Here is a 15,413-nt window from a genome sequence, read left to right on the forward strand (position 1 = left end):
ATATAAATAACAGACACAAGCACAAGGAAGTCTCTTGTGTTAAGATTTAATAATAATAATAACAACATTTCAAAAACAATGAGTGCATTGTACACAAGATCTGGTATTCAGTGTTTTTTATTGACCATTTGCTCTGCGAGTGTCAGCGTACTGAAGACCTGGGGAGTGGTAAGTGGATAAAAAACCCAATTGGGACATTTCTCCAAGGAGGGCAGGGGAGAGAGGGCAGCAGGAGGTTCAGAATCGAACAAACGTGGCATCAATCTGCCGGACAGACGGGAGGGCCAACATGATTTTGCGCCGGTACTGGGGATCCTTCTGCAAAGGGTTTCGCTCCAAATAAACAGTTTCCAAGTTCTTCGCCCCTTTCAGCTCATCCAGGTCACTCCAGCTCTCCACAAGGTTATCATTCATCTGCAGAGCACAGAAGCGCACACTCACACAAACAAATACTTCCATCGAAGCCTGGTTAGCAGGAACCTAGCCAAACCATGGCTGCTCAAGAGGAGTACCACCCAGTGACAGTACAACCTTCAAGTACAGGTAAGAAGTCCCTGTCTACACATCCCTTCTCCCCCTGCGCCCTCCGCATTCTCTCTCACACTCCAAGCCTTGCTATCCAGCACCAGCTTCCTTACAGTCTGTAGAGTGGAGCAGGTGACCTGCGACATAAGACAACACATCTAGTCTGACTGGTTTTGACGGGAAAGCCACAGCAAAACACCGGGACCAACTCTTTATGTATTATTCCAGTCCATACTTTGTTCATTTAAGGGTTGGAAACCTTCATGTCAAGGTTTTCGTTGATTGTGGTATCTGTCTTTACTTCCATGACTTCTTGGGTGGGAAGAGAAGGCCCCAAACTGATGCGAAGTGACATTTTCCTCTTCCCTTTACCTCCTCATTTTCTTACAAACTACTGCTTCTGTGCTCCAAAGAAAGCACCAAGCTCTCTGATTCAGCTTCTCCTCCTGTCAGTACAGGAGCTGCCTCACTGTTTGCACTGGATAGGAATTCCCACGCAAGGGGATGAATGCTTCAACTGTCTGGCAAGGAAGCAAAGTGTGCATGGTGGCCACATGCTGCCCAGCCTAGAGACTACAGCCATGCTTTGGTTTTGGATACATCGGCAGTTACTACAAAAATACCACCTTTAAAAAAAAAATCAAACGTCCTCCCTCAACAACTGTTCTTCCTCACATCGGGCATTCACAGTCAACTGGAAACTTTGTGCTCCCTGTTTGCTGTGTGGTAAGCAGCTCTATTTTCTACAGCTGCCTCTCTCCATTTATTGCAGTGACAGAAAACTGCTTCATCATTGGGACTGCCAGTGTTCCTGACAAAGACGGTTTTATAGGCAAGACCTTGGACTAAAGCAGCTCTTCCTTCTGCAGATTTGTACACAGCTACCAAAAGATGTCAGAGTACCAATATTTCAGGTGGGGAGTCTCTAAATGTATGCTCACCAGCCTCATGAATGGCAAAGGGCTTCACTGCTCAGGACACCAAAGATAACAAAAGCAACCCTAACAGTTACCTGCCTCCTAGGAATGGAAGTAAACCAGAGACTGTTTAATTTGCTTCATATTTATAACAACATGAACATATCAAGTCTGCTCTAAACCGATACTGTGTTCCAGTGCAGTCGCGAGCCAGTATCAGCTTCTCTCATTACACAGTCATGCTGACTTAAAGAAAGATGAGATCTGCAAAAATAGGACACACTAGGGCTGTTTCATAACCACCACAACCATGAAGGCAGGGCCTATTTCCTAGGTAGGGATAGGCTTGCTACCACTAATCAGAGCCCTGCAAAAATCACATTAGGCTTAACTCTTTCCTTAGGGGGAATCATTACGCTCTATCTGCACAGACTGTCAAAATCTTAAAGACAGTCACCAGAAAGAGTTCACAACAGCTGCCCAAGACAGACACCACCCTCCTGCTGCTCCCCACCAGAGGGGTCTCTCTCACCGTGCACAGATGTTTCAGGGAACAGTTCCACCTGCACTTACCCAAAACTCCTGCAGCTCCGTTAGGTGACTGATATTTTCAATCTTCTTGATTCTATTAGATGCAATGTCCAGCATTGTGAGTTTGTTCTAGACAAACAAAAAAAAGACATTACACTGGATTTCCTTTCATCTTTTCTGTCTTACTTTGTCAGGCCAGAGTTGAAAGTCGTTAGAAACAATGATGCGTTACTGCCAGCTGTTTAAAGGCAGCACGACAAGTACTCTCACTGTCTACATATAGCAAGAAAAACTGTTTTTAATTAAGCCGAGTTACTGACCTTCCAGAAGCCATGAGGCAAAAATGAAAGCAACTACTGGCTGAATGACAATTGCCAGCCATGGGCACCTAAAAAGTAAGCTTTCCTCATAGTATGTTAAGAGAAATCCATTAAAAATTGGATCAGAAGTGTCCTCCTGAGCAGTAGAGCTGAATAAACGTTTTGCAGCAGGAAGCTCAATAGTTTTAGAGAAAGTTTTTTTCTGCCTTGTATGCAATCAACCAAGTTGCAGATTTCTCATCTCTCCTACAGTGCCACCTGCTGTTGGGTGAGAATGAAAATGCTACACACACCCGTGAAATCAGTCCTATCCAGAAATCTAGAAACGTATACGGGCAATGGCAAGCCACGTGCCATGGCTTGCCCCTTTCACTTCCAGCTCCACTCCTATCGGAAAGGACTCAGTTATCTACAGATGGCTGTCTGAAAGGCTGCAGAGACAGCCAGCAGTGGCTATCGAGTCTTTCCACTGCTCAAGATCCACCAGGCTGCTCCATTAACCACGTGCCCTGAACTTCCCAACACCCACCTGCCAGTCACAAAAAAAAAAAATAATCTGCTCCAGAACATCTGGAGGAGCTTCATAAATGTAAAATAGTTTTAGATAACCAATACTTGGATCTTCCTGGTCTTTTCAAGACACTGAGGACCCCACGTGTAACTGGGGAAGCTGAGGAACAAAAGCTCCCTAAAGGGCAACAGTTCAGACGTGCTTTTGGCCTGCTCACATTGTTCTCCAGTCCCTCGATGACTTCGATGCCATTGTTGCTGAGGTACAACTCACGCAAATTCACCAAGCTCTGCAGCCCCTCAATCTTGGTCAGACGGTTACTCTGAAAGTGTAACAGCAGTTAAAGTTCACTCTAAAAAACAAAATATACGCGAGTCATTGGAGGAGAAGTATTTCTCTGAAGCATGGATGGGAAGGGAAAATAGTCTGCTTGGCTTCCCATTGATCCTGTGCGCTCAGTTTGTTGGATCTCTGTGCCACTGTGCTCAAGGACGTTCCACAAGAGCCAGAGTTTCCAAGCTTAGTAGAGTCAGATCCTGACTCTCCCATCAGAAGTTGTAGCCTGAAAATTTTCTACTTGGTCTATTTAGAAACAAGTCTATGCACTGATAGCATTCATTTTGTAGGTCTTTTTAACAGAATGGTCCTAAAGGAAGTTGCATGACTTTAGTCACGATACACACTGCTATATATAGCTCTGTAAATCCTATAAAATAAGATGCCTACAGGTACTGCAACACACAGAAAGTAACACAGAAATAATTGTAAGGGATACCAGAATCTACTCGCTTTGTCATGTATTTATTCCACCCTCTAGAAAAGGCTGGGACATTCCCCTAGCTCATTAAGGACACATTTCATTCAGCACAAGCTTATTCACATTTCCCCCCTCTTCAGGCAGAAGGTAGTGACACTCAGCCACTGCCACTACGTGCACTTCCCTGGCATAACTCATTTGATGTTACTCTGCAGTACCTCAGGAAGGGAGCGGGGGGATAACATTCGTTTCCTGTCCTCTCTCACAAAAACCAAGCATTTGTTTTATCATTTTAGCAGTGTCAATCTCATTTAGTACCAAAGGACAAGAAAAGACAGCACAAAAAATCTCACTATTCCCATAAAGCAGTTTGACCCAGACACCAGAGACCCACTGACTCCACAGAGCTTACTGTAAGTTACAAGGTTGTTCCCGTAACAAGGGTGTTCAACACGTAACGATACGGAGCAGAATCAGTACCTGTATGCTGAGCACAGTCAGGTTCGTCAGTGCATCCAAGTTCTGGAGCTTGCTGATCTTATTCTTTCCAAGGAACAGGCTGTCGAGGTTAGTCAAGGCGTCAATGTTTTCAATTGCCTGCAAAATGACCAAAGGAGACAGCGTTGCTGGGATGCAAAACTGCAGCCTGTAGGTGCGGCTGGCATTTTCTAGCCTCAACCTGTGCAGCTGCACTCCGCTGCAAGACAAGCCTGCCGGTTCCAAACACAAACTGTGCACAAGGTAGGGCCTCCCTCAAAGAGCAGGGTGAGCGCAGTGACAGCGAGCCTCAGCTTGTGACCGCTGGCTCGCAGCATTACTGTTTGCGGACTTTCAGCAGGGGTCACGTCACTGTCACATCACTTTGTCCTCTGTTGCCACCACCGTCCAGGCCAGGGAAGAGAACGAACAGGCGCAAGGAGCACTGAAGGGGACATTCCCTGGGCATGAGGTGCTTCCAGGGCACAGGTACTCATTTGTGAAGCAAGAGTAGCTGTCACCGGTGAATGGAAAGACTCTGGGAATGGAAAATGTAATTCCCAAATTTAGTCCTGACCATCAACGATTAAAGCAGTCGGAGCCAAGCTGCTCCACGTCTCAGTTTCTCTGTCATAAGCAAGGTTAACTGTCTGGTGGGTGTATCTAGGTAAGCATGACACAAGGTGTTAATACATTTAACTACAGGCTATATATTCATGCTACTGGCAGAGCATACACGTACCAATTTAAGCGATATATACCTGTTAAATACACACACTACTGACAGAACATACACACTGCACAAATTTAAGTCCCGAGCTCAGCTGTCAGTGGGAGAAAAGACCTCTGTGAGGCATCAAAACGAACCATTCTTTATTTACAAAGGGGCACCAGAAAGCATGAAGAGAACAGAAAAAAAGACATGGCGAGAAAAGGAGAGAAGGATAGATTTAGAAAAGGCTCCTGTAAAAAGAAAGAAAATGCTTTTTTTTTCCCCCCAGGGGACAGCCAGAAAAAAAAAAATCAAAGAAAAAAGGTGCTGTTAAAAAGATGGGAATTTTAAAAACAGATTTCAGCTCCCAGAAAAGCAGCAACATGGATATAGATATACACACAGCTGTGCATCTGTGGTTAAATATCTCGTGACACCTCAGCTTTTCCCCATCCTTCTTGCCTGGCGATTTCAGAGACTAACAGTGCTGGTGTGACAGGACACCAAGTCCTAGCACCACGTAGTTTTCTGCGTGCACACGCTTCTGGGCAAGGGAAGGCAGAGGAAGAGGGACAAGTGCACACAACGCATTACAGGTAAGCTCTGGAAAGGAAAGAATCTTTTCAACCTCTATCCCAGAATTGCCAACAGATTCAATGTAAGTTGTTTTATCAGCTCATATTTGGACTCACCCTCCTTCTAGCCTGTGGACTTACCCCTGCTTTGGCCTTGCAAGAAAATAATAGATTTGTTTCTCATTGGTAGCTCCCCCAGCCCTGAGGAGGAAATACTTGTGATTCTGAGGGTATTGAGAAGAAATAATCAGAAAAAAAAGCTATTTAAAGCTATAAAAAAGCCACGCTTAAGTGAGAGTATGAAACAGATGGGCATGAGGAAAAAAACTTGGGAACAAATAAAGTGCTTGCCTCGTAGTTGCCTCAGTCCAACTTTGGAAAGAAAAGCATGAAAGTGCATTAGCTCAGGCATAAAATTATGTTTCCTCACCATTCACATAAAAAGGACAGAGCTATGAGTGCTTAATAAGTCATGACAGACTCCAGGGTAAGTGTGCACCAAGAGGTTAGAGTTTTGCAGCAAAACAACTCAGACAGCATTACTGCAGGAGCTTTCATGTGCAGGGTATGAACTTATCAAGCACCCCAGAACCAAGAACGCTGCCTGAACAGACAGCCCATAGGCTTTTGTCCTACAGAGTTAAGGATATGCCCACCTATACAGCATGGAGCCAGGCTATCCTGCTGGCAGAAAACTATCAGAAGAGTTCTAGGCGTCCTCAAATGACAAGATGTTATTTTTCATGCCTACCCTAGACATTACCGGGTTTCTCACTCCAGTAAAGCAGCCAGAAGCACAGAGCAGTGCTGTTTGAAGAAGCCAGAACAGAATTAACAGATAAACGCTAAAAATAATTTAGCTGTGTTACCCACACAGTAGTATAACTTTTTTTTTTTTTAAACATGCACAGCCTCGGTGCTGCAAAAATACATGTAAAATAAACGCAACCTTGTTCTTTAAAATATAATTTTAGGCTTGATAACACTGGTGGCAATATACCACCTAAGTGTCCATACAGAAATCTAGCTGGATTTTTTTTCCCCACACGATAATGATGTTCAGATATGGAATGTAATATTTTTAACCCAGCTTTTGAAATGAAAGAATAAGTGTGCTTAGCCTATTACATTTCTGAATACACAAACTGCACCCCTCTAGGTCACGTTCCCCAGCCTATGCAATCTTTAAGGTTCCTAGTTGCTTATTTGGCTGATGTTCTCCCACTTGGGATTTATTCCCAGAAGTAATTTAGTTTCCAAACTAATAACTTCTTAGATAGAGAAGTCAGTCCAGTTTAGCTTTATGGGAAAAATGAAATTTTTCCAGTTCATAAAAGCAGCAACCATTTCTGCCTTAAAAGGCTGTTTATAATAGCTTTTGTTTCCTTCTTTCCTAGAAGGAGAAGCGTGCTTCCACAATGGTTGCAATATAGAGGACAAACAGGTATTTTCTTCATCTGCTCCTTCAGCATAACAAACAGTTTTTCAGTGACTGTAACTGGGGAGTGTCAACTTATACAATTTTCAGATTGGAAAAATGCTCACTTGTAACCATTATTTTCTAAAACATACATCATCGAAGAAGTTTCTAAAGAATTTGTTTACTTTGCACATTGCAGCTCTTTTGTGTTGGCTGTTTCACCAATTCTCTTATGAACTGGGCAAGATGCGGAAAAGCGTGCCTTATGGAGAGCAAAGACTACTCAGAACTGCTTCCCTTCAAGTGGCACAGACTTTAAATCAGCAGAGCTGGAGAGGTCACTAACTGAACCGTAAGATAAAGCACTCAGCAGTGGAGCATCAGTTTTTTGAGGCACTTCAGAGTAAAGTCAAGAAAGATCTTTTTCCTGAGGGAGACTAACAGAATTATCAATTATACATACGAATCTGAAACTACAACTACATCTGAACTCAACAGTGCCAGCCTCCAGGAAGGTAAGAGAAAGCAGTAACTGCTAGTTTTGATAGGCTTGGCTCTCTATCAAGAGGAAACTGTCATCTGCAAGAGGCCGCACACAGGGGATGCATTAAAGAGAGATTCATCAATAGTAGTTTAGTAGCCAGGCACTACATGCATACATAATTAAAGAATTCAGCAGGCGCAGCAAACAAGCAATTACACATTAAATGGCTAGAACAATAAAAACAGCAAAATTGCAAGTAAAAGTCAGTGCACTGCACTTTTGGAAAGGGCTAATCCCAAGCCAAAGAGCTCAAAACTCTTCAGCTAACATCCCGTACAGCAAGCCTACCCGAATTCGATTGGATCCCAACTCTAACATCTGTAACAGCTGCAAGTGGCTCAAATTCTCAATTTTGGCGATTTTGTTGTTGACAAGGAAGAGTTTTTTAAGTTGGGTAAGCCGATCTAGTCCTTCAATGTGTCGCAGAACATTAAACGAGATGTCCAGGATCCTGAGGTAAAACAAAACAAAGGCCTCTTCAGTCCAGGAGGCACAAACGATTCCAGAAGGGACATTTGTAAATCGGTGGTGAACCTCGCTACCTACAGAAGCGCTTTGCTAGGCCCTGAGTCACACGCGGCATTTCTTTTATCAGAAATAAATATAACTTTCAAAATACTTCCACAGCATAACAGGGGAAAAAAATAGACATGTAACACGCAAAGGATAGACCTTATTTTGCCCAGTTGTGGAGCTGCCACTCTGGGAGGCAGCCAACCTTCAGTACTGCACAGTCTGTAGGAAATGCACGTCCCCAAAAGCTCAGCCTCTCTGCGGACAAGGACCGGGCCTCCCCTAAGCATGAAGCAGCTGCAACTGCAGGAAGTAGGTCACTCCTCCTCAACCCCAGTGGAAACAGTTTCACGATCTGTCTCCAGAGCGATCAAGGACCAGTGCCAGAAGCTAGGAGGAGCACTACTCCTTCCTCATGTCCCCCGCAAAGTGTCAAGTCTCTTGCCATTTTCCGCAGGAAGGTCAGCCTGCTACACGGAGCTCGCATCGTCAATACCAAGGGATGCCCGAGTGCGTCTGTACCCGGAGAGAAGCGGCAACCACCTAGCACTCTTACTGTCTCACAGAGCATACATTTCGTGCCCAGCTGACTGTCCCTGTTGAGCTCCAGGATAATGAAATTATTTTACCACACAGGTTAAATACCAAGGGAGACCAGACCTTGTCCTTCACAGAGCACCCAAACGAACCGTGAGAAGGGCCTGGGTGGTAAAGACTGGAATAAGCACGGCACATGTAACTCACTGAGTGGCAAAACACCCTCAGGCTAATCCTGGTGATTCCCTGTGACTCACTCAAGTTCCGTTAGAGCCTCCAAGTTCTCAATCTTCCGAATCTGATTGTCGTAGAGATCCAGCTCCCGCAAGGTCTGCAATTGCTCCAGGTTCTCAATGCGCTTAACCAAGTTCTGACGCAGACACAGAGTCTAACAGTTGAAGAAAAGTTTAAAAACAATCAGGAAGATAGATACGAATGACAGCATGTAATGCCTCTTGGCACACAGACAGTTAGTTTTTAGGGTTATCCATAAAGTTTTGTGGATTATTTGTTTCTGTTTTGTTTTTTAATAGAATTTTCCTCGTTCTCTTCCAACGCTACGGAAGTAAAGCTTTTTACCATGAAGGTGGTCGGACACCAGAACAGGGCCCCAGAGAGACTGTGTAACTGTAATGTAATCTTGGAAACATTCAAGAGCTCAACTGGACAAGGCCTTGAGCAACATGCTCTAACTGGACCTGCTTTGAGCAGGGAGTTAGGAGAGACTTCCAGAGGTCCTTTCCAGTCTAGAATATTCTTTGTTAAGCCTGTGCAAGTACAAAATCCATCTCTTAGAATTAACCATGACTTGTTCTCTCTCATTCACTTCCAAAACCAACTTTCAAAACCCCAGCATTTTTTATTACTACTTGACAAATGGGTAAACCTTCTTTGGTCAAGTATAAGGTGAACTCGTTAGGATCTCAGCCAAAGAGAGACCTGTATGTTTGTTCTCTAATAGATCAGACGTGCAAAACGTCCAGCTCCAAGAGACTTTCTCTATTCCTTAGGACCATTACCTTCACTTTCTTGAGCACCTCAAATCCTTCAATTTTTCCAATTCGGAAATGATTCAGGTCCACATCCTGAAAGAGAAACGGAGGTCAGAGGGATTCAGCAAGCGTTTCAGAACACTCTTCAAGACTAACCTGGTACTTTGTTGTAAGGAAAATTGTTGACTTACAAAATTCATAGCTCGTAAAAACTTCCCTTTAAAGAGCTTGTGACAATTTGTTTTGGAATATGATATTTCCACCAAAGGTGAAGTATGGGGCCTAAGCTCACCAGCTGCAAAGGCAGTATCTGTGAAAGTGCAACAGCCCTTTCCTGAGTCTCTGCTTTGTTTCACCAATAGGGGACTTTTTTTTTCCTCCAGTAAATTTGGAACTTACTGAGAAAGACAAATTCTGTTGTCTGGCTTGAATATTGCACAAAATTCTCCCACCCACTTTGCTAGGGTGTAACTGGAACACGCCTCGCTATTTCCAGTTCCAGGCCTCAGGTGGGTAAGAACCGCTAGTAGTTCAAACAATCTGGTGGTTCTGCGAACGTAACTCGGCGCTGGCAAACAGCTAAAGCACTTCACATCTATGCTGCTCAGCCCCAGATGCTCTAGTTTTACAGGTCAAACAAAGAGACCTTCATCACCCAGGCTCAGAAATTCTCCAGTGCACAGGCTCAGGAGGCTGCCTATGCCCAGGCACAAGGCCAGTTGTGTCGCTGTGTCTCTTACAAATCACGGGTCTGACTGCATCACCCACTTCATTAAAGATTCTCACAAAAGCTCGTACCCCATCGGTAACGCTCGCAGCATAGCCCCACTTTCAGTGTCTCCATGTTTATTCCAAAATTCAGAATGACCCACAAAAGGTTTTGGATTTTGATCAAGAATAATACACCTCTACTTCTAGTCTAAAGGCTCTGAATCAATTCTGGGGAAGAGAGAATAGCCAGCACCTTCAGAAGAACCGGACCTCATAACCAGGTGTCGATACTTGCCTTTGCTATCCTTTTCTTCCTTCTGTGTAAAGCCCATAAGGACAAAAATCTGCCTTTACCTCAGCTTCTGGATCCAGGCTAATTGTCTCCATGTCCACTGGTGTCTCTGCTTCTCCTGCAGCAGAAGCAGATACATTATAAAGTTCTGCTACATGATTGCAAAAGGCAAGATGACAACAGCTAACATCCAGAGAGAAACAGGGAGCAAACACCCTCTGAAGAGGGAACACGTGCACACTTCAGATACTCTGCTGCATTAAAAATACGTTTCACCTGTCTGGCTTCTCATCATGACAGCTAGTCATGAAAACAAAGTTTTATTTTTGAATAGAATTTCAGGCCTAAGTACAAAGGACAGAAAGAACAGCGCCTTACCCAGCCTGCTTACGTAGCTGCTGAATAACGCTGGCTTCAGGTTGATCTTGGCAGGATTCTTTTTCTTTACAGTTAGGGCCATCATCTCTCTGAAGATACACCCTCTGAAGTGTCTGTGCTCCTCAGACATCCTAACATCAGTGCCAAGAAGGAATCTAAGCACACCTAAACTATCTAGCGATAGTGCCAAGAATGACCAAGCATCTCAGCAATCCCACCCTTCAGCTTTCCTTGCATAACTACTGCCAGTTTATGGCAATGTTGTGCCCTCTTCTGCATGGATCTCCCTTCTTTTGTTTGAATGAACTCACTAATACGCTAGCAAACACTGTTTATCACGCTGCATACATTTTCTTGGGAAATGCTTTTGTAGCTCTGGAAGACAGCCCAACATTTGCTGTGCTTCTATCACAGCACAAGAGGGAGCGAAGTTTAGTGGATAAATTCACGATGAATAATTCATGCCCGATTCTCATTTGTTGAGGATGGTGTGCTGGTTGCATCAATCTCCAGAGAAAGTCTAATTAGACTTTGCAGAACAGACATACAACGTGCAACCCCTTTCCATTTCACGTGCGCAGCTTCTGTCTGTGCTACCAAAAAACTAGAAGGATATTTAATTAGCCAAGTCCCAAAGGCTCTGGATTAACTCCTCATTACAGGATGCGAGCTCATTCCATAACCCAGAAGTAACGAATGCATTCATAGCCCAGCATGGTCACAATGCCCATGCAAATGCCAAATATCCTCAGTACTTAATGAGTTTTTCCTACAGATGCTTGGAATTATCTGCGATATTGTAAGGATTAACAGTACAAACAGTGCAGATTTTAATACTGCCAGACTCCAAGGTTTTAATAGCTGCACACTCTGCCTTACCTTCCTGCATTTGGCCATGGCTCTTGCCTGAGCATTCAAACAGGAAGGAGTCCTAACGGAACTCACAGAAATGAAGACTGAAAAACAATCCTCTGTCCCTCTTCTTCTAATGTTGCATATAGCATAAATTAGCAGGGAGCATGAACTCTATTTCAGGGATGTGAAATGAGCTGGCAGGCTTGGTGACGCTGAGTGGTGGTATAGAAATGCCACCAAAACTGACACGCATACATACGCCTGTCAGTACTTTGGCAGCGGGCAGCACCTTCATTCTCTTATTTTTCTTCCAGATGGGGAGCAATGCACTTCAGCAGAGGAGCGGGACACGATCCCCAGCTGCAGCTCTTTGACCTATTTCTAGGGTGCAAAATCTGCCAGTACGAAGTGCTCCAGGACAAACGAGCAGCCTAGCTGAACTCACAGCCAGCAGGAACACAGCCCAAGTTTGGAACGACAGTTACTTGAGATAACACATTTTCTTAAAAAAGCAAACAATTCCCCTCGTATTGAGTTGTACAAGCAGTAAGGAACTTCTTCTGGGACTTTTTGCCATATGACTTTGAGTGACCAGCCCTGGTAGTGCCAGCACAGACAAAAAGCACACAACCCTGATGGCACCAAACCAAATCACACAGGAGAAATGCAACAACTTCACAGCAATAAAAACAACTTAAAACTAATAGGCATAAACATTTCCGTAATAAGGTTGGCTCCCAGAAAGTTTATGTACTGTATACAAATACTCCCTGTATGTCTGAGCAGCAAGATGTGTGTGCTGATCACACGGACAAATCAGTGTCGTGATGAGAATATGAACACAGACAAATCAGTGTCGTGATGAGAATACGAACTGCAATTGCACTTGCACACAGTAAGTATGCAAACAGCCCACAATTTTTAATGCAGCAGGTTTCTCAAGGGGGGAAAAAAATATTGCTCTGGCACTGAAGTTACTTAAACAAGTTTTCGTGAAACCCATGCCTGCAAGCTAGACAGCTCTGCAAACGTAGGGAAGACGACAACATTCAGGAAAGCCAAGTTCCGCAGTACAGAGCAGCAGTTACTGAGTTACGTAAATCCACAGCATCGCAACCGTTTAAAGCAGCTGAAAGCCTAACTGCACTTTTTAAGTGCATATGCATGAAAAATATTATAAATAGCTGTTAGAAGCTTTCTCACAAAGGCGCTATTCCTCAGAGAATTAGCTAAACAATGAAATTGAAGTTTCAGCTGTTCGAGCTCTATTTTTGATCCTCAGCGAACAACGTGGAGGACTGTTCGTTTTGTTTTTTAGCTGAGCAACTCAAAAGCTGGCTGAAGAAACTAACTCGAGCGTTCCAGCATTATTCCTCTGCTTGGTTTCTGCCCTAAAATAAGTTTTCTGAATCCTAACAGCTTGGAAGGAGACAGAATACTGATCCAGTTGTTACAGTAAAGAGTATCCAATGCAATTCAGACAAATCTGAAGTTGTTTTTCCTGCCTCCACTTGGGATAAAAGTACGTCATCTGAAGTCGTTTCTCTAATATTACAATTCCCAAGGGAGCAACATAGAAAACACAACCTCACATGCACAAATAAATTAAGCCAGCTAAATAAATATTCAAAATGTGACGTGCGCAAAGGAAAACCACTCCAGGCTGATCTGAGTGGTTCTTTTGACCACCTAGTGCTTGGAATTTACCATCTGTGAGATGTGCTCTTGTCCTTTTCAAGACATCATCACACCATCGTTCAACTTCCAGTTTGTTGGGCAATTTATTTATTTTTTAATGGTTAACACTGAATTGTTAACAACCAAGAGGGAATTCATTTAGTTAAGAAGTGAGATTTCAAACTCTCACAAGAATTTGGGAGTTTGGAAGACGCTCTCACCAAGTCTAAGGAACAAGGGTAAATTAGGAGGGATTTGTAGTACATAAACAGTCAAAAATTTGCTGCAAAAAAAATTCTGTATTATTTCCCTTCCATTTTTAGACCAACAACTACACAAGCACGTCTATCAAAAAGGAAGCTATTACATCTCAAATTATTAGCTAGCATTATTAAAAGGCCAGAAAATATTGCCACATGGAGTCTTCAGAAATTGACTTGCTCTGACAAATTCTATGCAAGCTACTCTAAAACATGCATTACCATCAAACACACACAGGCTTAGAAAAGCCTGTCAAAATTTCTACCCAATGCGCTGTTACAAACCGGGAAAACAGCAGTGAAAGTTTGAAGTCAAGAGAATTCAAAAAGGTGCAATTTTGATGCCTTAGCACTTTCAATTTAAAAAAAAAAATCAAGAGCTTTCTTCAACCTATCTAGAAATAGTCTTCTCTACCTTCCAAAGGAATCTGGCAATTTTTAAAGTTAAAAACTACACGCATTAAAGCAGAATTACGAAGAGCTGTTTTTGCTTGTTTCTAATGAACACTTCCAGCATCTCTCTACAGAAAGCAGTAACTTTCACACTCAAAAAAATATGAAAAAAGCTGCTTTGCATGTCGATGGTACGGATTTCAAAGAGAAGCACGGTTCCATACGCGGCCAAAGAAGGAAAAAATGAAGGTCTAATATCAGTGGATCCATAAAAGAAGGCAGCTTTACTCTAGCAACGATTACACTACGATCATCCTTTTTTAAAAGTCTTCTCTTGCAGAGACGCACGTTATTAGCTAACACTGACAGAACCCCTGTGCAGCTAGGAGAAACACGGAAGACTGACACATGTGTGTGACCGCACGCCCCGTAAAATGACGCTTCCTAAAGCGATCGCTGAGGTCGGCAAGGTACCTGCGGAGTTCTCGCCATTCTGCTCGTCTCTCAGGCTCTGCTGGCTGAGGTCTGTTACTAAGCACGCTGCTTGCTTCTTCCCTTCTTCATCTCCCGACTCCTCTGATTCGATCCGCTTATCAACTGCACGAGACAGACAGCAGCAGAATTAGCCTACTTCTGGCAGTGGGGCGGGGGGAAGAAGCAGCAAGCAGATATAACAACCAGGACTCACATATACCACTAGGCAGTTAGTAGAAATCCTAAATTAACTAATTGAAAGGTTTAGTCTTAAATAAAAGGCCTCTTACCCCTTGTTTCTACTTTGATTTTGGATGCACTTTTTCCTCCCATCACATCTTCCTAAAACCAACAATCTGGGAAGAAGACTGGAGGAAAAAGGAAATTTCTTAGATCAATGAAGTGCAATTCCAAAGATTACGGAGATGGAAGTAGACTCGTTACATTTAAAGACCTTTTAGAAAAAAATAAATGAACAAACCAGTACCGTGTACCGCAGTGCCAGGGGCACGAAGCGAAAGGAAAAAGAGGAGAATTTTCCTTTGCCAAAAGGAAAAAAAGGGAGAGCCCACGAAAGTCCCTGCCGCTACTGGAGCCGTGTCCCCGGCACAGCCGCCCTGCCCTGGGGGCCCGATGCCGAGCAGGCGGGCACGCTTCTCCTCCCCGCCTTTATTTATTTATTCTTTTACGCCCCGGCCGCCTCCGCAGCCCCCTCCTGCCACCTCTCCCCGCCGGGGCGGCCCCAGGCTGCACCCCCGGGGGCTGCCCGAGCCCCGCCGCGGGCTGTCCGGCGGGGAGCGGCGCCCTGGCGCCGTGTCGCGACATGTCGCGCCGAGCCTTGCCCGGCCCCCCCGCGGGCTCTCACCCTCCATCATCTCCTGCGGCCCCTCTCCGCTCGCCGCCGCCATCTTGCTTCTCCTCCCCCCGCCCCCTGCCGGAAACCGCCTCGCCGCGGGCCGCAGCCAATCAGAGGCCGGGCCTCGCGCCGCGCCGCAGCCAATCGCCGCTGCGGGCCCTGCGCCCCGGGGGGCGGGGGGCTGGC

The 15,413-nt window shown here is 44.5% G+C and overlaps 1 protein-coding gene across 2 annotated transcripts; it reads right to left on the reverse strand.

Annotated features, from left to right (window-relative positions):
* Nucleotides 1–30: 30 nt before the first annotated feature.
* On the reverse strand, nucleotides 31–15,366 carry PPP1R7 (protein phosphatase 1 regulatory subunit 7). 2 transcript variants are annotated; one of them, XM_080604986.1, is made up of 11 exons: nucleotides 15,237–15,317; nucleotides 14,662–14,739; nucleotides 14,372–14,494; nucleotides 10,397–10,452; nucleotides 9,359–9,424; nucleotides 8,597–8,727; nucleotides 7,578–7,740; nucleotides 4,042–4,158; nucleotides 3,022–3,126; nucleotides 2,016–2,102; nucleotides 31–414 (listed from the first exon to the last, which is right to left on the reverse strand). In XM_080604986.1, the coding sequence occupies exons 2-11, from the start codon at nucleotides 14,702–14,704 to the stop codon at nucleotides 238–240; spliced, it is 1,068 nt and encodes a 355-aa protein (XP_080461112.1). In that variant the 5' UTR covers nucleotides 14,705–14,739; nucleotides 15,237–15,317; the 3' UTR covers nucleotides 31–237. The 2 variants fall into 2 exon arrangements, with proteins under 2 accessions (XP_080461112.1, XP_080461113.1); XM_080604987.1 differs by lacking the exon at nucleotides 14,662–14,739 and having other exon boundaries at nucleotides 15,237–15,366.
* Nucleotides 15,367–15,413: the final 47 nt, after the last annotated feature.

Source organism: Anser brachyrhynchus, assembly GCF_964034855.1.
Source record: "Anser brachyrhynchus genome assembly, chromosome: 9".
NCBI classification, from domain to species: Eukaryota; Metazoa; Chordata; class Aves; order Anseriformes; family Anatidae; genus Anser; species Anser brachyrhynchus.